We start from the raw sequence: 23,830 nt of genomic DNA, 5'->3' as shown, positions 1-23,830 counted from the left end.
TAAACTACTAGCTATATAAACTATAAAGTGAAACTAAACTGAATTAAAAAAAAAAGAACCAGAGTCAGTTGAACTGACAAAAGAGTACTTTATAGGTTAGTTTACTTTTAGTAAGTTAGTTACATTTTCAATTTTATGATCTGTACAATTCACAAATATCACTGTCCACAATTGCGGTTGCCAGTGACAACCAACTATCCATTCACAGACAGTAGTGCTGTCCGTTCTGGCAATGGGATTTTATTTAGAACAGGGAAGTGACGTCGTGCATGGTTTGGAGCCTGGAGCCCGGGGGGCACTAACACAATATTCGCTAACGGCGGTGTGTGTGTATATTTACCCTATGGTAGACCACCGCATGCATCATCATAGCCCACCACCACGACCTATACACACGGGTTTAGACGACCCCAAACGGGAGGAGAGCCATGACGCCCTTCATGTCGCTGTCCCTTTCCACTCTCTTAAAAAATACGGAGTGTCTGCAGAAGCTGTCTGTTGTCTGTAATGTCCTACAGCAGAGGAGGCTCTTCTTCAGACACCCATCATCAGAGCCCAGGACTCGACTAGTGTGTAAACGGGACTTTGGAGTGGGACATGTGTTATTGGCACCACGACCCCAGCATGGTGCCAACAACACCACAACAGTGCCATTTTGTACCAGCAGCTCTTCAGGTGACCAAAACATGAGCGACTGGCTGTGGTCTGTTTACCACCAGACCAAAAGAGAAACCGAAGGTAAGAAAGAATATATTAGACTTATAGGGGTCATCTCTGACTGCCTCAAACATGACTGCATGTAAACTCTACTTGTAGTTAAACAAATGTACAATACAATACTAATACTAATACTACTACTACTACTAATAATAATAATAATAATAATAATATAATAATCATAATAATAACCATCATTGTCATCATCATCATCATTTTGACCTGTGGAATACTGTTGATTAGCCCCTTTAAAATACAGAAAAGGTAACCGAGGGTTCCGATAGGGGCTACCTGTTGATTATGGTACAGTTGAAATGGAAGTTATGGAACTCCCACTTTAATTCCTATTCAAGAGGCAAAATGGAAAATGGAAAAGTGCTGAACAGTTGCCAGCAGCTGCAATAGAAAAGTTAATAACTAGAGATGCACAATATTGACATTTTGGCCTATATCGGTATCCGATAATAAAAAAATAGTTATTTTTATATCAGTTCGATACAGAATATCCATGCATTTTTAATGGCATATCGATGTACCGATAATATTGTGCGGCACTATTAATAACCATAACCACTCCCTGTCCTCCCTTCTAGATTTGATTCCAGTAATAACAAAGAATTCGGTTAACCCCGACACCATCTTTGCCAACAACGAGATGAACCTGGACGACATTGAGATTTATGGCTTTGACTATGACTACACCCTGGCATTCTACTCCAGTCAACTCCACACACTGATCTTCAACATCGCACGTGACATCCTCATCACAGAAAAAAGGGTGCGTTTACGCACACACACACACACACACACACACACACACACACACACACACACACACACACACACACGTACACACACATGCGTTTGTGTGGTGGGGTGTAGCTGTGTCCGGGTGTAGCTGTGACCGTGTGCATTGTGTTTGTGTGTGTGTGTGTGTATGCATTATGGGTGGGTATGTGGATGGATGGATGGATGGATGGATGGATGGATGGATTTTATTTTGTCATTGGACACAAGTGTACAACGAAATTAATCTGTTGGCATCAATCCAATGCAATACAAATAAATGGTCATATAGTACTGCAATAGTTGTTAGTATTGGCAAGAGTAAAAACAGTAGGAAAAAAACAGTTTATGTACAGTCAGGAGTGTGGCTGTGCTGCTGCTGTGGGGCTGTGTGTTCTCTCTCTTCTGTTCCATTTTCTTCTCTGACACAACACAACAACACGCATGTCTCACGGCTCCATGTTCCAATCCTGGCAGAATCAGTCCTGTTAGCGAAACTGTGTGACGTCAAGTAATGCACTGTAAATCGGTGGTTTTCAACCAGTGGTCCTTGAGGCGGTTCCAGGTGGTCCCCAGCTAAATTGAGAGTTGGTAACCAAATGGACCCTCTTTAACTTGAGAGGCCAAATGGTCTGTGGCTCAAATCCACAATAAATAATGGACCTTGATATGAAAAGGGTTGAAAACGAAATTATCAAAGCACAGAACACAATCCCCCCCCCCCCCCCCACTCCTGGTTCGACAGCCTCTTTTATGTGTAACATATAATGAGGTTAGTCTTACTGCATTATAATATAATGCAGTAAGACTAACCTCATTATATGTTACACAATACACGTAGACCCGGGCACATAATTATAACCTCAATCTGAAAATTACAGAAATTTCAATCTAAGACATGTTTGCTGTGTTTCTCTCCACTGGTTCTCTACTGGATTTTATTATTTTATCATCTATTGTTTATTTTTTTGTTGACGCTCACAATAACGTATTCTTATTTCTAATCTAGTACCCAGAGGGCCTCCGGGATTACGAGTACATTCCAAACTTTGCTATCAGGGGCCTGCACTATGACGTTCAGAAGGTGAGACCTACACCATTGTCTGTTTTTAACCCATTTTGGTGTTTTGGTGTTTTTTTATCGAAGAGCGACTGACATTTTTAAAATCTGATCTCAGGTAAGAATGGAAAACTGTCAGGATGTAGAAGACATTTTTAGAATCTGATCTCAGGTCAGAATGGAAAACTGTCAGGATGTAGAAGACATTTTTAGAATCTGATCTCAGGTCAGAATGGGTTAAGCCACTCAAAAAGTTAAACATTGTCATTTAAATGGTTCCAGCATCTTATTGTCAAGAGCCTAGCTCTTTCAGATGGTGGTCTTCCACACAATCACAAAATGGAGCCATTAATCCATTCACTGACTTTGCTCTGTTCAGGCTCTACTGATGAAGATTGATGCCTTTCACTACATCCAATTGGGAACAGTGTACAGGTATGTATGCATGGCAACGCATAGAACAGATTGAGAATGCTTTTTTCCTGACACGGTCAAAAAAATATAATCACTTATTCTGCAGGGGTCTCCATCCTGTATCTGACGAGGAGGTTATTGCCATGTATGAGGGCAGCCATGTCCCTCTAGAGCATATGAGTGATTTCTATGGGAAGGTAAAACGGCAATACACACACAATACATTCCATACTACTACAGTGTGACTGAGATTACTACCATTGTTCTTTTACTAATATTATTATTAAGGCACGTTTCCCTGCACGGATTGTGCAAATTCATGTCACATGAAACATTTTTAAACCAGGCTAAAACCACTGCGTGCAGTGTGTGGACACTGGACAGTCACAGTGCTCAAAACTTACAGTAGCTTTAGAGTGTACCAATACATCTTGACCCTCTGATGTATCGGTTACATACACACATTGGCAAATAAAACTATGTAATACAGTGTCTAGTATGTTGTTTTTCATTTGAATGGTGGTGTTTTTTGCTTTTCCTGCAGAGTTCCCATGGCTCCACCATGAAGCAGTACATGGACATCTTCTCCCTGCCTGAGATGACCCTCCTGTCGTGCGTCAATGACTTCTTCATGAAACACAACATTGACTATGAGCCCGTCCATCTCTACAAAGATGTGAAGGTACCGTACAGTATTAATTGCAAATATTCTCCCACTCTGTTTAACGATCTCTGTGGGGACCGTGATTCTGTTAGATGTTTGGTTATGGTATTCAGGAATTCAGTCCTCCAAAGTAGGGATGTGCGCAGCCACAAATTTCACTGACGTTAAATAAGGATATTTTATAACCAACTAAATGAGTAGTCTAAAATAAAAATGAAGCAGATCTGCAAAGTATCAACCAGCGCAAAACTAAGTATGAACCAACCGTACAAATCAAAATCAGTTCAAGTAAAGTCTAAAGTGTATTCATTCTGACAACAATTAGAAAATGAGAAAAAAAAATCAACATCTTTTTCATGTCAAATCCAAACAGGGAAATAACAAAATAAAAACATCGCATGGATGCACCTGGGACGTATCCTCAGTGATGTATCCCAAGGTCATTGGGGTTTCGGGTCTCTCGAACATCATACCCCTCACTCAGGCGACCCAGCCCGGTTGATCAAGTCCCGATTTACGTCAGTAGCTACTAGCTACCCTCAATCAGTCCCACTAGGGCAAAACAATCCGTTGGAACTACTCCAGAGCAACTCTGCCAGGGCTGGGAGGTACGCTTCTGGCGCATGGAAGGACTAGGCTCTGTGGGTTGACTCCTGTCCTGGCCCCTCCTACGTCTCACCAGGTCCACTTCTGCTCTCACCAGGCCCAGGACCTGTGCGTTGCACCAGACACTTCATTCAGGAGTGGTGGTCAATGGTTCCGTAGACTCCACCCGAGCGAGAAGGTGGTGCTGCGGGCTCCGCTTGCTGCTTGAATGGCCCTCACAGAGGGTTTGTTGGGCTTCTTCCTCACGGAGGACACAGGCTGGGGCGCTAACCCATACTGCTCACCCGGTTGCTGTCTATACATTCCGGCTGTCACCCGTCTCTCCGGTGGTCACCAGAGTGACCAGACTATAACTTGTTGTCACATAGTCTATTCCTATGAGTCACTATAAATAGAAGAACTATAACAAAAAACATTGCATAGATGCACCTGGCATGTATCCTCAGTGATGTATCCCAAGGTCATCGGGGAAAAAACATACTTAGTTAATACTTTGCTGAATGGAAGAGCAAACATTCTGACTACATTATCAATTCCAGGCTGCTTATTTTTATATTTGGGAAGGTAGTATTTCCCCCCCAAATGTACCTGTGAGGCAGCAGCTAGCCAGCCACCATTTAAAGGGAAACGGAAATGGTGATCATTTTATTTTGAAGTTTCAGATGGTTTCAACATGAAACACCAGTCTGAAGTTTCTGAACCAATCAGAGCGTCGCATCCCTTCAAGCGATGGGACGGTAGCTAGGGACGCAGCAGCATGGTGTGTGTTTGTTTACAAGTCAGATAGTTGGCCAGCTGTACCAGTTTACTGTTATGTGGCTTATTTCTACCCTATAATGTTTTCAGATACATATTTTAGCGTGATGATTAAGTTGAAACCGAGTAACAAGCCCAGCACACATGCGGGTGCCGTCTCTATTCATATATACTCTAAGGTTGGGGGCTGTTGTGACTCCGAGCATACTTTATGTAGTCGGTGACATTTTAGGTGTGGAAAAAAAAAACTGGTGTCTAATTTTAGAGCTCTGGCTGGCCTGCTTCAGAGCCTCCCCAGCACCTGGCTCTGGTTTTTTCAGAGGGAGGGGGGGCCCTCTGTTCTCACTCTGAGGGCGTGTGTGTGTGTGTGTGGGCAGCTCTCTCCCCGTTCACTGTGGCCTTTGTACCGTAGCATGTTCTAATGCAGTGGTTCTGCACATGACCGCGGCACAGAATGAGTTGTTAATAATAAACTGGACGTTGTATCAACTGTCATTGACATTTTCTGAATTCTTCTTTTATAAGATTAGTTGGCATTCCTCGGAAAGTTACGATTTTGATGATTGCCTTCCAAAGTTGGCAGGCCCTGGGTAAACCAACCCGGCTTACCCAGAGATCTGTGTTTTTACACCAAGTAGCACGTCAGAAAATATAAAAATGTATGTTTTCACACTTGTCAGACAGACACACACACACACACACACACACACACACACACACACACACACACCTGCCCAAATGAGCTCTTAACTGCCCTGAAAGACTGACCAAAGGGACAAAAGCAGATTCTAGCATCATCTCTTTACCTCGGCAAAGGGGAGTGAGCATTGTTGTTCAGTAGAAAGGGCTTATATAATATCCATTTCAAGTTTTATCAGCCTAACTTATTGTCATTACATGTGACTGAGAGTTGGCTATTTACTTAAAGGAGAATTCCATACTAAAAGGCTTTCTTACCTTTCTTTGTAGTTGTTACGTCCCCATCAAAGAGGTCCAGGTGTCATTTTGTGCAAAAGCTCCTTATTGGCTATTTCCCCTACCATAAGCCCTAAATGAATTGCATTGAATTGAATGGGATGTATGGGGTGTTGTGATAATAAGTAGTAAAGTGTGCCGCTTGGGTTATTATTTACATTATGAAGAGAGGATGTATACAAAAAATATATAATTTTGAGCGATGGAAATAAGCGAATTAGCACAACACCCCATAGCCCCATTCAATTCAATGCAATTCATTTAGGGATTATGGTAGGGGAAATAGCCAATAAGGAGCTTTTTCACAAAATAACACCTGGACCTCTTTGATGGTGACGTAACAACTACAAAGAAAGGTAAGAAAGCCTTCTAGTATGGAATTCTCCTTTAATTTACATCTAATCACGTGAGGGACTCTATTGCGCTGATCTACAAGTTGTCAAGTGGTGCGTCCCGTCACGTTGCAAGCTGTCCCTTTTGAAGAGTGGTGTCGTTTTGTGTTTGTTTCCGGTTTCCAGTTTTCCAACAATTTTTGCTCGGGTTGGCGTTGAGGACCTAGTCATGATTGGCTGCCCCGAGTCTGAACCCATACTCTGAAACGCCGCCTAAGCCTGAAAGCCCTGAAAGGCCATAATGCAGAAGTTTTAACCCAGACTCTGCAACGCCGCAGTATTACTCTACGGCGGCTAATGTTATGAGCAAACTGGAGTTACAGAACAAAACGCAGTGATTGAACCAACAAAAGCATGTCTGAAACAAACGCAAACAACAGCTGCGAGGTCGTCAGAAACATGCACGTTAAAATAATAACACAAAATAATTGGGGAGAAAAATTAATTAAAACGGGGGCACAGATGCACAACGGAAAGTGCTTTTTTCACCTGGCAGATAATGATACGCGTTTCATTCTTGTTTTCAAGTTATCGGTTAAAACATTGTAATTGGTAATTGTCTTTGTATTGAGTTTGTGCTTGAAATGTACTGTAATTCTGCAAACTGTTAATAAATATTAATATTAATAAGGCCTTCCTCACATGTAGTCTCTCTCCCCCCCCCAACCCACCCAAATTCTACCTCGTCTGTCCGTTCCAGTTTACAGCTAAACGATAGATAAACTGTTGTTCTTGGCTTGACTACTGACAAGCCATCAGAGACTTTTCGTCTCCCATCTCTACAAAGTGACCGGACAACAATGGAGGCTGTCTCTCTTGTCTGCTACTCGCATTTGTATTCAGAGATGCTGCTCCTCCTGTCGCACAAACAATTTGCACTCCTTTGTGTTTGCAAACTCAGGTGTTTTCCCTGCAGAACAAAGTGCTAATATTCCAACCCTCCTGAATGCTGAACATTGTGTCTATGAAGTCTTCGTTCCCCTGGCTGACGACTGTGTCTGTTTTTCACTCTCTCTCACAGGAGGCCATCGGAGATGTTCACGTAAAGGGCATCATGTATAGAGCCGTGGAGGCGGATATCGGTAATAAATGCAGAGCATTCCCCTGAATGTCATTGTCTTTGTTTGAGCTGGTCAAATCTGTTGAATTTAACATGAAATTATGTATGTGCCAAGAAGGAATAACAAGGCTGGTATTATTGTTTTCATCATTCATATTGTCTGCACAAGGCCATGTCTCTCTTTACCTGTTACACTTTCTCTCTGCCTTTCTCCAGATAAATACATCTGCTATGGTGAACACAGTCAGGCGGTGTTGAACAAGCTGGCTGCATTCGGGAAAAAGATGTTTCTCATCACAAACAGCCCATTTGACTTTGTGTAAGTCCATCTTGTCACATCTGTAAAAGAGCGAAACGAAAAACTAAAGTGCATTTTATTTGGACAGTGTTCAGCAGTCTGACAGTCCCCGGTAAGCTGCTTTTGAGCCTTTCGAATAGTCTTAATATTTAAATTACTAAGACTACTGTTGCCATGACTATCACTCACATTGGGGCTCTATTGACACTATGCTGACAGCAGAAAAGGCCCTTTTTTATGGAACACATGCACGAGCGTTTCACACAGTATCAAAAGATATCCAACTTGTGTCCTTGGTTACAGTCTCAGTCTTCATGGCAAGCAATACACAAATGTTAAAAGCATGTTGTAGTTGTTTAGTTGTGTTTATTCAAAACTAAGGAAACATGAGCACCATAGTGTGGGGTCGCACCAATGTCATTGCACGCTCCCTTTGTTGAACCTGAAGTGATCATACTGGGTGAATTCAACTTACTAGAAGTGTTTGGTCCCGCATTTCTGAATAATATGAACCCCCCAGCCAATTAAGTGAAAATGTCTTGACGCGCACTGGCCCGCCCCACACGGGTCACCCACTACAACGTGGCCCCTGGTGTGACCTTTCTCATGACAGACACATGAACACCCGTTCGTGACAAGGATTTGTTACATCCACCGTCGTCCAAGTCTGTTCACCCACCCTCTTCTAGGCAGTCTTATATAGTGTAGGAAGGAAGTTGTGGTCAAAATGAGGCTATTTATATGGAAACAAGAAGTTCTTGACAACAGACTAATCAAGGCAGCCTTTCTCTCCCTTTCAGAATATGGTAAATCTAAGTGCATAGTCACTACCACCCATGAACCTGTTGATTCATTCCACACAGCCCTTAAAGACATCCAATACAAGTTTTCAAGTTGGATATAGTACTCGCTCTTCTGCCGTGGCCATGAATCATGATCAGTAATTCCTTGATGGTTTTACTTGGCTTTAAGTCCAATTCATTTGAATTGTCTTCCTCTGTCTCCACAGAGTCCACAGCATGATAAATCAAGTAATCAACACATCTCCATCACTGTTTAAATCAATGCTATTCACTCCCTTTGAAATGGCGAGAAGACGTGAAGTGGGACTTTTTTCCCACGTCCTCTGAGGCTTGTAAATGCTGACTCCTCCGGTAGAATTGGCAACCCTTAACCTCAACCATGGCCCTAACCCTAAATTGGAAATCCCTAACCCCAACCATGACCCGGGCCCTAACCCTAAATTGGCAAATCCCTAACACCAGCCAATTTAGCATGGTCCTAGTGGTCCAGGCGCATGCCACATATAGGCTCTGGCCTGACAGCGTATCGTGCAATCGAGTCCCGTTCATGACGACCTTTGCTGCATGTCTCTCCCCTTCTCTCTCTCCCTCTTTCACTGTAACCATCAATAAAGGCACACATAATTCTTTTTAGCACAGGCGGACTCTTCACATACTAGAGAATGTCTGAAATAAGTGTCAGCTGAAATCGACATGTAAATATGAAATAAATGCTTAAACATGTAGCTTGGTGTAATGTTAGAGACCACAGAAGTGAACCTTTCAAGCCTGTTTTCTCAACTCGCTGTTTACTGCAAAACATTACTCTATAAGCCATATCTCCAAAACTGGTGGGTCAAACTGAACAACTAATATGTCAATTTGAAGCTATGATTCCCTGCTTTCATGACATGAAAAAACGAAAATTCAAAAAAATCCAATGGCAGTCCCTCAGTCAAATTTGGTCACATTTGATAGGTGCAGTTTGTCTGGGTTGGTACGCAGCCTGGAATAATAATAATAAAACAACTAATATTTCAAATATTTATCTCCACTTATTGCAGTGTTTTTTGTCACTATATACATATGCACACATACGTGCAATTGGTCCTCTGCATTTACCCAGCCTACGGCACAGCCATTCCAAGAAGTTCGGGGGAGCAAGCTCAGGGACACAGCGACACATTTGCTGGCTTGGCCTGGAATCAAACCTGCGAAAACCAGGAACCGTAAAGGCTAATATTTGTAACAGACCACTTTGTGTCCTAATGCAAGCAGCGAAACTACTTGATATATTGAATCGGTGGGTGTACCAAGTTTGCTGGAAGAGCTTTTTACTTTCGAGTCCCACATCATGGAAAATAACTGCAAAAAACCGTGGGAAATTGTTGCCAGTCGAGCAGTTTCATTTTCATCTTATTGTACTTAATTACAATAGTTTGATATTGATTGATATCACTGACCACTACTACACTGCACTATCAATTGACCTGATGCAACACAGAACATGTGACCCTCATGACAATTGTTCAGATATTCCTGATGCTGAGCTGTTGTTTGTTTTCCCCATGCAGGAACCGGGGAATGAGCTACATCGTAGGGAAAGACTGGAGGGACCTGTTTGATGTGGTTATTGTGCAGGCTGACAAACCTGGTTTCTTCAACGACAGGAGAAAGTGAGTACAGTGTGCGTGCATGCGTGCGTGTATACAAAGTTATGTGCGTGTTTGTGATTTAATACACTAGGTGGCAGCAGAGGGCAATTGTCTCAGCCACTGTCCTTTCTCAACTCACCAGAGTATCAAGAGAGAGAGGGCTCTATTTTTTCGTCCATGCTAAACCCCTTATCCCTAAACTTCTTTGCCTTTTTTTTACTAATTTGAAAATCATTTTTGAATAGTTCGATCTATAAGCTATATGTGTTGATGTAGATCGGCTTAGTTGAGCAATTATTTTTTATGTTTTTCAAAATAGTAAAAAAAAAAGGCAGTAGTTTAGGGATAAGGGGTTTAGCACTGACAAAAATAGGGCCCAGAGTCTCTAGTGAGAGTAAAATTATATATACATTGAACATTATATTCATTGTGCTTGAGAACACTCACCCACTCGCGTGCGTGCATGTGTGTGACCTATTTGAGTAAACTTTCTATAAGCTTTCGTGTTATAGGCTTGTTTGCAATTAATTGTCATTGTTACCCCACTGTCTTGTGGGTACCAATCGGTATAGGGAAAGCAATAGCACTTAAATGTATATTCAGTGATTTCACTTAATTCAAATATCACTTATTTTTTGTTGTCTTGTGATAATCCTCCCTACTATAGAGTGTGCTGACCATATAAGGAGTTCCTCCCTGTCCCCAGTTAACCCCTGGGGTCAAAAAACCTTAGGTTTCGTTTTTGGCTAGGTGGCCCAGCCTTCATTCAATCAGGATAGAGAGGGGCCTTCCGCCAATCATGATCGAGCGGGGGCGGACCTTGGTGTGCGTGCTGTTGGCCTGTCACGTGTCCCCCCACTGTAGTACGTGCATGTGCACATCTTGTTACCGGGGCGGACCGATGTTTTTTCCCAAATCACCCAAATCACTGAATGCTCCTTTAAAGATGGAGTGCCACAATTTTTGTATTTCTCCAGTTTTTCATGTGTCTGAGGTGACAGTAGTTCATTAGACAGCCTGGAGTCGTTTTTATGTGCAATGGTGTATTAACTTTGTATTCAGGGTTTCCTCCTGGAGGCTGAACCCTTGACAGTCAAACGGGCCAATGAACATCACACTATCAGCCCTACCCTAACCCCTCCCCCATTATCATACAACTACAGCTGTGGGTGCGGCTTCAGTTCAGGTGGATCACCACCCACCAGGCAAACTTAATGAACTGGTGGGGGTGTCCAAATAAAAGCATGATTTTAACAAATTTCTTCCTCCTTATTATATTATAATAATACCTGATGATCATGTTTTATGTTTGTAGACCTTTCAGACGAGTGACATCCAAAGGGGTGCTGCTTTGGGACAGGATTCACAAATTGGAGAAAGGACAGATCTATAAGCAGGTGTTGTGTACCAGCACAGACACACACACACACACGCACACGCACACGCACAGTCGCACCTAAAAACTAACCTTAAACTAAGTTTTAACGCACCCCTGTTGAGTTCTGGTCCTTCCAGACATCCAGAGACATTAGAGTTTAATGGAAATTTATTACCGATGTTTAAAATCACAATTCAGTCGATACTGATACGGCTATGTTTATTTAGTTTTTGTTGTTTTCATTTCCCCCTTTTGTGCCAGGGAAACAAATGAATCTTCAATACAGGAAATACATTTTTAGAAACTACAAATTGGTATAGGCTACAGATAACCAACGCAAAATGTATGCTTATCAACAACATATATCAGCTATACTGCCATTGGTTAATGTCAGTTTTAGTTGCCGATATTGACCGATGGCGGCAAATATCGGTTGATACATTGGTGCATCCCTAATCACCCTCTTTTGGTCTGTTTGTTTGTTGCTTGTATCTCTGATTCAGGGAAACCTGTATGAGTTCTTGAGGCTGACAGGGTGGAGGGGGTCCAAGGTGCTCTATTTTGGAGATCACATCTACAGTGACCTGGCTGTAAGTAGACACTAGGGCATTCACAAAAAAAATTGATTTATCGATGTCATTAACACAAGTCGATTCAGATCAGGAGAAGTCGAAAGTTGAAAATAAATAAATAAATGTTTTCCCCATATCATATTTTTTGCTCTATGTGTGAGTGTGTACAGAATTCAAACTGTAGCATTGATTATTGTCACGGACAGAAGTCATTCTTTCCCATATGCACTGGAGCGCACTCGCCTATTAGTTTGCATTGCATTCAGAACGCGCCCTTAATTAAAAACCAACTGCAGCTGTGTATGTGGCTCTCAGCGAGCGGTGTCCCACTATTGACTGGCTGAATTTGAAGTTTGAACTGCGCTGTGTCAGAGAAGTAACAGATAGAAACGTCTGGGTTTCCGAGGCTACATCCGTGCTGACACAATGACTGTCCTGTTTCTGGTTAAGCTTTACGCACGGGGCACATGAACCTCTCTGTCTCCGGTCAGTGCGGGTTGTTGTTTATTTGCATGGCTCAGAAAATAAGTATCAAACTAACATGAGAACGTTATCGAGTTGTTTAAAGAAGGAGGAGGTGGAGGAGGAGGAAGGGTCGAAGGAGTCTGTGGCCTCTCATAGGGTATGACGGGTGTCCTCTCTGCGTCTGTGTCCTCATTGGGTGTCCTCTCTGCGTCTGTGTCCTCTCATTGGGTATGACGGGTGTCCTCTCTGCGTCTGTGTCCTCTCATTGGGTGTCCTCTCTGCGTCTGTGTCCTCTCATTGGGTATGACGGGTGTCCTCTCTGCGTCTGTGTCCTCATTGGGTGTCCTCTCTGCGTCTGTGTCCTCTCATTGGGTGTCCTCTCTGCGTCTGTGTCCTCTGCATCTGTGTCCTCTCTGCGTCTTTGTCCTCTCATTGGGTATGACGGGTGTCCTCTCTCTGCATGCAGGATCTCACTCTGAAGCACGGCTGGAGGACGGGCGCCATCATCCCCGAGTTGAGGAAGGAGATAAAGATCATGAACACGCAGCAATACGTCCACATGATGACCTGGCTGCAGGCGCTGACCGGACTCATCGAACACATGCAGGTCAGATCATAATCAATCGGCAAGAACACACTTTTTTCAGATCATGCTTAACCACTTACACCCTATATTTGATTTGATTTATTTAGCACAATGTAAAAAACAAAAAACTGAAACAAACGGTACACCAAAGATAAAAACAAAAGTGCCAGGAGGAGACAAGAAGCCCAAAGGGACTGACTATATGAGGCCTATACCTATGTACAGTATATCACAATAAGAAATATGAACAAAATATGAATCTACTGTATATAATTTACAAATAACATGATTGCAGTATAAATACTTGCCTACCGGTATATACAATTAATAATATTAGCCAACATAGTTGACAGATTTTTTAGGATGTCAATTCCATAGAGCAACTAAGCAAACAGGGAATAGAAAGAAAAAAAAAGAAAAAGGTTTACTAGTGTACCCTAGGGGTAAATTTTTCCCTTAACACCAAGGGCCCTATTTTGTCCATGCTAAACCCCTTATCCCTAAACGTCTTTGCCTTTTTTACTATTTTGAAAAATATTTTGGAATAGTTCAAGTAGTCGATCTACAAGCTCACAACGTGCTGATGTAGATCGGCTAGTTGAACAATTTTAATATGTTTTTCAAAATAGTAAAAAAGGCAAAGAAGTTCAGGTATAAAGGGTTTAGCACTGACGAAAATAGGGCCCTAAATCTCTTTGCTATAGCCGACCTGCTGTTTTCACCAAATGGGTGAACACTAAGGGGTTAATTTATTATACATAAAGAATTACCTAGATGGCCTCAGGGCAGAAACATGGAAATGAATGAATGAATGTTCACTTATGAAGTGTGTGCTTCGAGCCGCTCATCTTCTCTGTTCCATTCTTTTGTGAAACAGGTCCACAGGGATCCGTCTTCCCGAGCTGTTGTCAAGGAGTGGATAAAAGAGAGAGAGACCATGAGGTAAAGAACATTTGTTTGTCCGCCACAACATATTGCACTTTTTGAGCTCCCAGGAACATTTACTGCTGCACAGGAGCAGAGTTAGTTGTCATTAGAGCCCTGCACGGGCCTAAAATATAGGCCCTGGCCCGGCCCGGGGCCCGTGGAGTTAAGGCCCGTCCGGCCCTAAGCCCGTTGGTAAAGTCCAGAAACAGCCCGGGCCCGGCCCGGAACCCCGACATAGTTTTATTTAATATTTCAAGCATGCGTGCCGCCGCCGCGGTCGCTCTAACACACAGACATCACACTAAAAAGTAGCCTACTTAATTATAGTTTTATACAGTAGCTGCTGCACTGCACGTGCACTGTCAATCAGCGCAACACGTTGTGAGCTTGCAGATCGGCTACCGCGGACTCACGCTGCATTATAAAACCCAGAGTAGACCAAATCCAACTTTGTTTAGTGTGGTAATAATGCTCCTGCAGTATTTAATTTGTTTTTATTGTGGACTGCGGAGCTGAGATGAATTCTGTCAGAGGAGAGCCGTAGCCTATAGGCTACTTAGTACTACTTAGTGTGTGTGTGTGTGTGTGTGTGTGTGTGTGTGTGTACAGCTGCGCTGCACAATAATTAGGAGAGAGAGAGGACGAGAGTTTATAGGCGTGGAGCGAGAGAGATAGAATGTAAAACACGTTGTTTCAAAGTCTTTATAGTTTTGACCAGATTTTAGTGTGCTTGTGTGTGTGCGTGTGTGTGGAGGGGTTATTGTCACGTGACGTCACTATGGAGCAGACAGCAGCATGCTGCCGCGCTGCTGAAGCAAGTCCAGTCTGGGTGAAATTCACATCGGAAAATTAATGTAACGGCGCGTGAGCCCGCCCGGCCCTGGGCCCGTTGGGCATTGACAAAGTCGGCCCGGCCCGGCCCGGCCCGTTTTGGTGGGCCGGGCTGGGCCCCGTCGGTACCCGACGGGCTTGCAGGTCTCTAGTTGTCATACAAGGAATTAGACTTGGTAGGCTGCTGCCAATGTAGAAACAACATTCGTTTTGGTAGACCATTACCTACTTCTCGACAAACTGCATTCCATTGGTCTCTCAAGAGAGTCCGTTCTCTGGTTTAACTCATGTCTCCACCTTAGACGTCAGTGAGTCTCAAGTCGTATCAGGGGAACCGATCTGAATGTATGATTATGGAGAAAGGTGTACCCCAGGGTCCTTCCCTGGGTCCTCTGCTGTTCTCCATTTTTATTAATGACCTCTCCACAATTTGTTCTGACTGCCACATTCTATTATATGTCGATGACACAGTCATCTATTCCTCAAAATCTGTTATCTCCTTTCCCTAATTCAGTGTACACTACAGGCTGCCTTTGATGCAGTTCAAAGATGGTTTCACCTCAACAAGCCAATATTGAAAAAGTCCTTTAGTATGCTTTTTTCCTTTACCTTTATCTATTACATTTGCTGATGGCACACAAATGGAAAAGGTAGATGAATTAAATCTGGCTCGACCCTCAACTCTCATTCAAGTCTCATATTACCTCTGTTGTCCAGAAAGTAAATTTCAGCCATCCATTAACTGTTTCACCCTTCAGGTCAGAAAAAGATCTCACAATGAATCCTCCCAATATTAGACTATGCTGAAATTGTTTATCAAAATACTTCTGAAACAAACCTCTATCCTCTTAATGTAACGTAACAATCTTTGCAGATATACTGAGGTGTCCTTATATGACCCACCACTGTGTTATGTATATGAGTCTCTTAACTGGTACCACTTAAATACTGGCTGCTATTTATCTTGAAATGCATTTATTTGAACTACCCTGAATATCTAAAACAATAATTATGTGCATCCCTTCAGCTCATTATAACCTGAGGCATACAGATTATCCTTACCTCATTGTCCCCACCACCAATGGTGGAAAGAAGTTTGCCGACGTGCTGTCAATTACAAAGCTCCTGACGATTGGAACAATCTTCCCAGTTCCCTTTTGGCTCGTACACACTGCACGATATTTGCTCCGATTATGCTGTCTGGGAGCATTTTTTGGCGCTCGCCGACAAAACTCCCGATCTGACGCAAGATCAGGCTTTGGTCGCCAAGGTTTTGCTCGCTGTGTGTGAAAGGCTCTGCGAGCAGATATAGCGCCGATAAAAACGCTTGCCGATGCCTTCCTAAATATCTAGCAGGTTTGAAATGTGGCTCTCTCGCCGACTGGACATCCTTGAGTATGAAATGGGTTGCGACCGCATCCCGAGAAGGCCATATTATACAGCCAATGAGAGCACAGGACAGCTGTTCTGTCTGTCTGTCTGTCTGTCTGTCTGTCGACTGTATTGATAGATGATCAGATGATATAACCTTTATTCCTTGGGTAAATCCCTGTGTTGTACATCTTGGTAGCTATATTAGCCCAATGTTGCTGTTAAATAGTCAAAACCAAGGCATTTCACTTGAATAATGTTGATAAGACCGCATCGTAATAAACAGTGCAGAGCAAAGTTTGGACCGTGTGTGTGTGGTCTGTGTGTGTGTGTGTGTGCATGAAAATCAAGATTTGTCGCACACGTAGGCTATACAGTACGCTATCACAAACATTTTGCCCTGTGTAGCCTGGCTATTCCTGTGTGTGTGTGTGTGTGTGTGTGTGTGTGTGTGTGTGTGTGTGTGTGTGTGTGTGTGTGTGTGTGTGTGTGTGTGTGTGTGTGTGTGTGTGTGTGTGTGTGTGTGTGTGTGTGTGTGTGTGTGTGTGTGTGTGTGTGTGTGTGTGTGTGTGTGTGTGTGTGTGTGTGTGTGTGTGTGTGTGTGTGTGTGTGGCGTGCACGCAGAGAGAGAGAGAGACCGACCTGTGTCGGTCTATCACGGCATCCTGCACGTGTAAAACAAATGATGCAGCCTACTGTACGTATATGTATCCGGTCTGGATCGCATCGTGGTGAACTCTACTGTATATGTATCAGGTCTGAATCGCATCGTGGTGAACTCTTGCACTGTGTGATGCCTAGTCGGCTATCAATCGTTTAGTGTGAAAGCCACACAGATATAATGACAGTCGATTAAAAAAACGATCTTATGACTCGCCGACAACTTTAAAACTCCTACAGTGTGTAGGGGCCATTAGATCCATTAACTCATTCAATATCTTTAAATCGTCTATCCTTACTCATCTTCAAATACCCTGCTTCTAATATGCCTCTGATTGTTCCCTCTGTCTCTTATAAACAAGCCTGTGAATACCTTGTAATTGAACATCCATGCTGCATGTGCACGTTCATATTTGTATAATGCATGATACCATATGTACGTATGTAACGGTCTGTAGTCTGTTTTTTTGTTCATCTTTATATATTTATATGAATACATTGAAGCATGAAGTCTCTTATTCTATGGGTGATTAGGTGGGGTGGGTGTCTCTTATTCTATGGGTGATTAGGTGGGGTGGAGATTCGGTGGGGTGGATTCTATGGGTGATTAGGTGGGGTGGAGATTCGGTGGGGTGGATTCTATGGGTGATTAGGTGGGGTGGAGATTCGGTGGGGTGGATTCTATGGGTGATTAGGTGGGGTGGAGATTCGGTGGCGTGGATTCTATGGGTGATTAGGTGGGATGGAGATTTGGTGGGGTGGATTCTATGGTCCAATACCAATCCACTCCCTTGCTGACTCAATGAGCCCTCACTGACTTAGCTGCGCGTTCATGTGAAGTCTGCGAGGGCTTGAGGGATGTCCCATTTGAAATCGGTAAGTCAGTGAGGGCTCAGCCCCGCCCCTTTATGTGCCCTTTGCCAAAGTCAGGGTCGATGCTGACTTTAGGCTGACTTTGGCAAATAAATTACCCACAGTTCATAGCGTTACCAGTGGAATGAGGGGGGTCCTCCGAACGTCAATCATTTAGGTATGCAAATTAGTTATGTATCACGATTAGAATGTCAACAAACACAATAGTGCTTTCTCACTGTTCTCAAAAGGAGACGGAATGGAAGGATATAGGCTATATATTTAATAACAATAATAATATTAAGGGAAACATGATGAGAAATGACTAATGAGCAAAGTAAAATAATATGGAAATGAAATTTTGAAAATGTATAATGCATATTATTATATATGAATATTACAACTCATATCACACAGGAAAGTGTATTTATTAAACTAATAATAAAACGATCATCTTAAATACTAAAATAGACATGATAGACATAAAATATAAATAGGCCAAGCATGTAGGTAGGCACTGGCTGTGAATGAGGACAGTTTGTATAAAGTGTCATGAATGGCGGACTCATCTTCAAAGTGCTGTCCCATTTCTTTCACAACAATTTGGAGCCCTTGCAGCCTCTCACCCTCAAGCACTTACGGCTGACGTCATTAAAGTCAATGAGGGTCCAGGGCTCAGGGCTTGAGGGAGGCAATTGGGATTGGGCATATGGGTGATTAGGTGGGGTGGATTCTATGGGTAATTAGGTGGGGTGGATTCTATGGGTAATTAGGTGGGGTGGATTCTATGGGTGATTAGGTGGGGTGGATTCTATGGGTGATTAGGTGGGGTGGATTCTATGGGTAATTAGGTGGGGTGGAGATTAGGTGGGGTGGATTCTATGGGTGATTAGGTGGGGTGGATTCTATGGGTAATTAGGTGGGGTGGATTCTATGGGTGATTAGGTGGGGTGGATTCTATGGGTGATTAGGTGGGGTGGATTCTATGGGTAATTAGGTGGGGTGGAGATTAGGTGGGGTGGATTCTATGGGTGATTAGGTGGGGTGGATTCTATGCGTAATTAGGTGGGGTGGATTCTATGGGTGATTAGGTGGGGTGGATTCTATAGGTGATTAGGTGGGGTGGATTCTATGGGTGATTAGGTGGGGTGGATTCTATGGGTGATTAGGTGGGGTGGATTCTATGGGTGATTAGTTGGGGTGCATTCTATGGGTGATTAGGCGGGGTGGGAGCGGCCAGTTTTGGGAGAGCTTTTTGTTTTTGTCTGTTTAATGCATGGATGTATTTGTTGCATTATTTTGTCTAGTGTATTTGCTGTTTTCTGTTGGACCCCTCCCTCGAAAAGGAGATGGTATACATCTCAAGGGGATATCCTTTCAATAAAGGTTCATAATTTATTGACAGGTCCCAGACCAAGGACATCTTCAACGAGCAATTTGGAAGCCTCTTCCGGACGTACCACAACCCCACCTACTTCTCGCGCCGCCTGTCGCGCTTCGCTGACATCTACATGCCCTCCATCAGCTGCCTGCTCAACTATGACTTCCAGCACACCTTCTTCCCTCGCCGCACCCCCTTGCAGCACGAGTCGCCCTTCTGGCCTGAGCAGAGGCCTGCCCACAGCCCCCAGCCCCACAGGACACCAGAGGCCTGAGCAGAGACTCTGAGTAAGAGGGCCATAGTGGGGACCGGGGGAAAAATCACTGCTAGAGCAAAAATAATCTTCTCTTATGGCCTATATTTTCAAATATAGGCCATACAGTCCAGACTTTTATTGGACATAGACCTTAAATGTGACTAGATGCTAGATTTCTACTTGCATTCATGCATTCAGTGCTACACAAGCTACAACGTTGTAATACAATTAGCCTTTGTTTTGTTTCTTCGCTACTCAGTCTGACCAGCCTCCTGTTTGACTCGATTTCATAACGTCTGTTATGTAGCCATGTTGCTGATCATCATCATCATCATTTTTCGACTGCGGATTTCACAATACCACGATTTCACCCGTTTACATGTCCCGCCTACCTTGGAGATAGGACCCTGTCCAGAATAGCGAAGTGACAAAACGAAACACGGAACGCAGCGAAGCAGGCTGGAACCCAGGCTTGTGGGGAATGGCTTTACAAAAGACGCATGCTGCTTTTTTGCTTATATACTCTCTACACAATAGCATTCACGTAAAGCTCAGAATTCAGGAAATGCACATGCGTTGCCTCGCACTGTTGACGTGGAACCTGTAAATGAGGTTTTAGTCATGTTAATAACAAAAGCTGGAAATTCTGGGTATCTTTTATAAAATAATAATATTTTTAAGCAGTATAGCACTAGTAAGCCAACCATCTTGAATCCATTCATTCAAAATAGAATTAAGGCATGCATGGGAGGTTTTTATCCAGAAAGAAGGCTTCTTTGTATGTTTTGCTTCTTAGCCCCAATTAATTCCTCCCCACATACCGGTACATGTCTGTGTGTTATCACTGCTGTTGTATCCTATACTCCTGTCTCACCTGCCAGTGAAGAGCATTTGTTTGACTGGAAATAAACTCGCATTTGATACATCGAATTAACGCCACGCTTTGCTGATTACAGAGAACTTTTAATTATAGTAAATCGGTTCTAAATTGGGTGCGGCATACAGTAGATGGATTAATGAGGCTGAGAAACGGTGGCATGTTTTAGCAGCAAAATTGATTAACTGGTAATGCAAACACAATTAACAGTCACAATTTGCGGATTACAGGAAATTTGAATTGCAGATATTTGTTGACAAAAAGAGGACGTGTCTACTAGTTGTAGGTAGCTACAGAGACAGATGAATGTCAGGACGGCGGCTAGGGGTGTCAAAATAATCGATTCAGCAACGCGTCGCAATTCGGCCATGCTGCAATGCAGCAATGTGACATAATACTGTAATATTATAATACTGTATATAATATTATACAAGGCGTGATGTCAAATCTCCCTAATGGGAGATGCAGGTTTTCATAGTAAACTATGAAACTGCTTGTATTGACTGATAACAAAAATGTGCCATGTTGTGCAGCAATATAGAAAAGTGTGATGCATCGTAGAATGGATTTGTTACCTGGTAAATGGTAATGGAATGAATAGAGTTGTGAGGGCAGTGCTGATGCACACCTCTAACGGCAGCTTTGGATCAACAACATACTTAGGACCAAGAATAAAATAGAAATGCATTTTATTTTTCTCTCATTTTCTCCTCACACAAGATCGTCTTTCTTTGGAGAGCAAACTTGTTTTGATTTAATTCTGATTAGGCCTAATATAATGTGTTTGGGGAACAATCAATTGCTGAAGTTGAAGTGTTGTGTTCAGATTGAATGGATTTTGATGGACAAATTGTTGATTGCTGTGAAAACAATCACCCACGCTGCTGTCAATGGGCCGGGTGCCAAAAACTAGACGAGCTCAAAGCTGGTCTTATGTTGCAGCACTAAATCTTTGGGGTAGATAGCAATGTGATCGAATCACTTCGAAACAGATTACATCTATTTGCCGTTTCAAGGACTTTCAATGACTATGAAGCAAGAGACTTATTATTCAGGGTAAAAAACAGTTTGGTGAACCACACTATAAGCATACACCACCATCCTACAGACCATTTAGAGATATTCCTTATAGAGTGTCGCAGTCCCGCCCCCTGCGAGGGCAATTCCCCATTCATGTTTCCATAGACGTTTCAAAACATATTTATTTAAATACCTGTAAGCCTCGGACAAAGCCAACAGCCAAAATGTTTTGGCCCAAACAAATAATTTAAAAAGAAGAATAACAGGGCAGGGTACAACACTTTTGTTAGAGTTTTCTTCTTTCTAATCATATTGTCATGATTTGTCAACTCAGCTGTTGGCTTTGTCCGACGATTACAGGTCTTTAAAGAAATACTTTTTAAAACGTCTATGGGAAAAATGTATGTGGAATTCTCTTCTGGTGCCCTCGTCGTTCTGAAAGGGGGCGGGACAGGACTGCAACGCTCTATTGAGCTTTAACTTTTTTTTTTTTCTAGCGCCGTAGCTGCTCCAATGCACAGCTTTGTGTGTCAGCCTGTCCGTTTGAGAACGGAATGTCCGTGACGTCGCCACGTTGACATCAAGTGTGATTTTTTCCTTTAGTTACTGACAACTGGGAATAAACTGCACTTTTTTTTTGTTAATTGTATTTTTGTTCCCCAAGGGGAAATGAGTTCTATGCATTTGACCCCTCGTATTAGAAGCAGTGGCGCCACCTACAGTACAGTAACTGTAAGTGTCTTGCTCAAAGACCTTCTGGCCTTCCTGAGCCAATTTGTTAACAAGTCTTGTTCACCGAGTATTACTATTTACCAGTTTGCCAGTAAATATAGCAATGGTTGACATGTTTGAGGGTTTGATTATTTTTCAGCAAATGTGTGATATGTTAATAATGTAAAAGCTGATATGGATTGTATACTTTTTGAAAAAGGGAAATGCTTGAATAGCTTTGGCCACCTTTATTTCTGGATTTTTTTCCAGTTGAGTTTTTACTTCTGCTGAAGTGTATTTTTATTTAGCTATTTATTAAAATGGTAGTGGTCCAACATTTGTGTCTTGTGTGATGTTCTAAATGTTGCTCTTGTTATTAGTTCTGGAGGTCAGGTAGAGAATGTAATAAGACATAGGGTGTTTTCTTTCAAAATCACTTTTTTATTCAGTGGATTTCTTGGGATTAAACTGCCAAACCATGTTGGATAGCAATTTTCCTTATTGGTTTTCAAATAGACAGATGCACTATCTGGGATAAGACCTATATTCGAAATCCTGAATTGCCTTGTCCTTTCAACAAGGATTAGAGATAAGCTGCTCCATAACCTAAGGCAGTGATTCCCAAACATTTCCATACCAAGTAGGACCCCCACATAGCCGTAGGCCTGGCTGCAGCACCACTATTGCAAAATGGCTTTACAAAAAATCTAAATAGACATTCCACAAGCTCACGTTTTACATGCCCAAATTGGGCATGTACAACTTCCTGGTCTCAACTGCGCATGTTTCTTTCCTTCCAGGGAGCAACATGGAGTCCACCATACGGTCTTCGCTTTCCGTCCTCTTTAGATAGTCCTTGTTTTCTGGGCAAGGAAGCTTTGAGAAGAAAAATAAGTGGTCACGTGACTGGGCTGTGCCATGACACTTTCATGGGAGCAAAACTACAAGTTCAGCAGAATGCACTGGAGTCAATGAGAGCTCAGTGACCAGCTCATGAACAGACACTATTTCTGAATGACTGAGACCTTTTGTAAAGTAATCGCTTCTGGCAAATAACAGAAGACATGTAACACATTATTGTCTACTGTGTTGATTTTCGATGTGTATACTGTAACTTTATAGAAGTATCGTATTTAAAGTGCACAAAGAACCTTTCTGAACGTACCAAGTATCGCGAGACTTCCCACTGTTTCCTGTCTGGCAGCCAAATCTCCCTATACCTCCGAGCCAGAAACGATACCTGCTGCTGTTTAGATCCTCAAATAAAATGATATACTGTGCATATTTGTGCACATCGAAAAGCAAGTGATTATAGAAAACAACCTGTGATATGTCTTAGTTTATATTCTCAATGTCTCAATTGTTCAGAAATACTTCTGGTGTGAGTTTGGGTCCCATGAAAGTGTCATGGCGCAGCCCAGTCACGTGACCACTTCCTTTCCTTCTCAAAGCTTCCTTGTTTCTGGGCCGTTTTAAAAGCCTGTTTTTCTCGGAATGTAATTTCTGATGTTATGCTGTCAAGGTAAGCAAAGTTATTTGTTTACCCAGGGAAGTGGACTAAGCTCGAGATGCTTGTTTACAGCCACACCCTGCTCATAGAACATTTCATGGTAGGGGTTCAATGCCTTGCTCAAGGGCACTTCAGCGGTGGTATTTTAACGTGCCAGTCCGGGGATTTGAACTGGCGACCTTCCGGTATCAAGACCGCTCCGCAAACCGTTCGGCCACCGCTGCCCCAGGTGACAATATTAATGTTCTGAAGAGAAATGGACTCTTTA

The 23,830-nt window shown here is 42.7% G+C and overlaps 1 protein-coding gene across 2 annotated transcripts; it reads left to right on the top strand.

The window, feature by feature from the left end:
• Positions 1-336: 336 nt before the first annotated feature.
• On the top strand, positions 337-22,353 carry nt5dc3 (5'-nucleotidase domain containing 3). Of its 2 annotated transcripts, none has more exons than XM_083763660.1 (14): positions 337-738; positions 1,311-1,495; positions 2,513-2,587; positions 2,943-2,998; positions 3,084-3,174; positions 3,522-3,659; positions 7,392-7,452; positions 7,647-7,749; positions 10,085-10,186; positions 11,481-11,562; positions 12,047-12,133; positions 13,062-13,187; positions 14,044-14,108; positions 19,213-22,353. In XM_083763660.1, exons 1-14 carry the CDS (start codon positions 429-431, stop codon positions 19,460-19,462), a joined length of 1,731 nt encoding a protein of 576 aa, XP_083619786.1. In that variant the 5' UTR covers positions 337-428; the 3' UTR covers positions 19,463-22,353. The 2 variants fall into 2 exon arrangements, with proteins under 2 accessions (XP_083619786.1, XP_083619785.1); XM_083763659.1 differs by having other exon boundaries at positions 13,047-13,187.
• Positions 22,354-23,830: the final 1,477 nt, after the last annotated feature.

Source organism: Protomyctophum parallelum, assembly GCF_964188405.1.
Source record: "Protomyctophum parallelum genome assembly, chromosome: 4".
Lineage (NCBI taxonomy): Eukaryota > Metazoa > Chordata > Actinopteri > Myctophiformes > Myctophidae > Protomyctophum > Protomyctophum parallelum.
The sequence above is the reverse complement of the archived record's forward strand: the minus strand, read 5'-3'. Positions and strand labels throughout refer to the sequence as shown.

Bases quoted from the DNA above. Each gene is read 5' to 3' on its own strand.
- nt5dc3 (XM_083763659.1), top strand. From the start codon at position 429: ATGACGCCCTTCATGTCGCTGTCCCTTTCCACTCTCTTAAAAAATACG. The intron at 1,496-2,512 runs GTGCGTTTACGC...TTTCTAATCTAG, and splicing joins TCCTCATCACAGAAAAAAGG to TACCCAGAGGGCCTCCGGGA. The intron at 3,660-7,391 runs GTACCGTACAGT...TCTCTCTCACAG, and splicing joins ATCTCTACAAAGATGTGAAG to GAGGCCATCGGAGATGTTCA.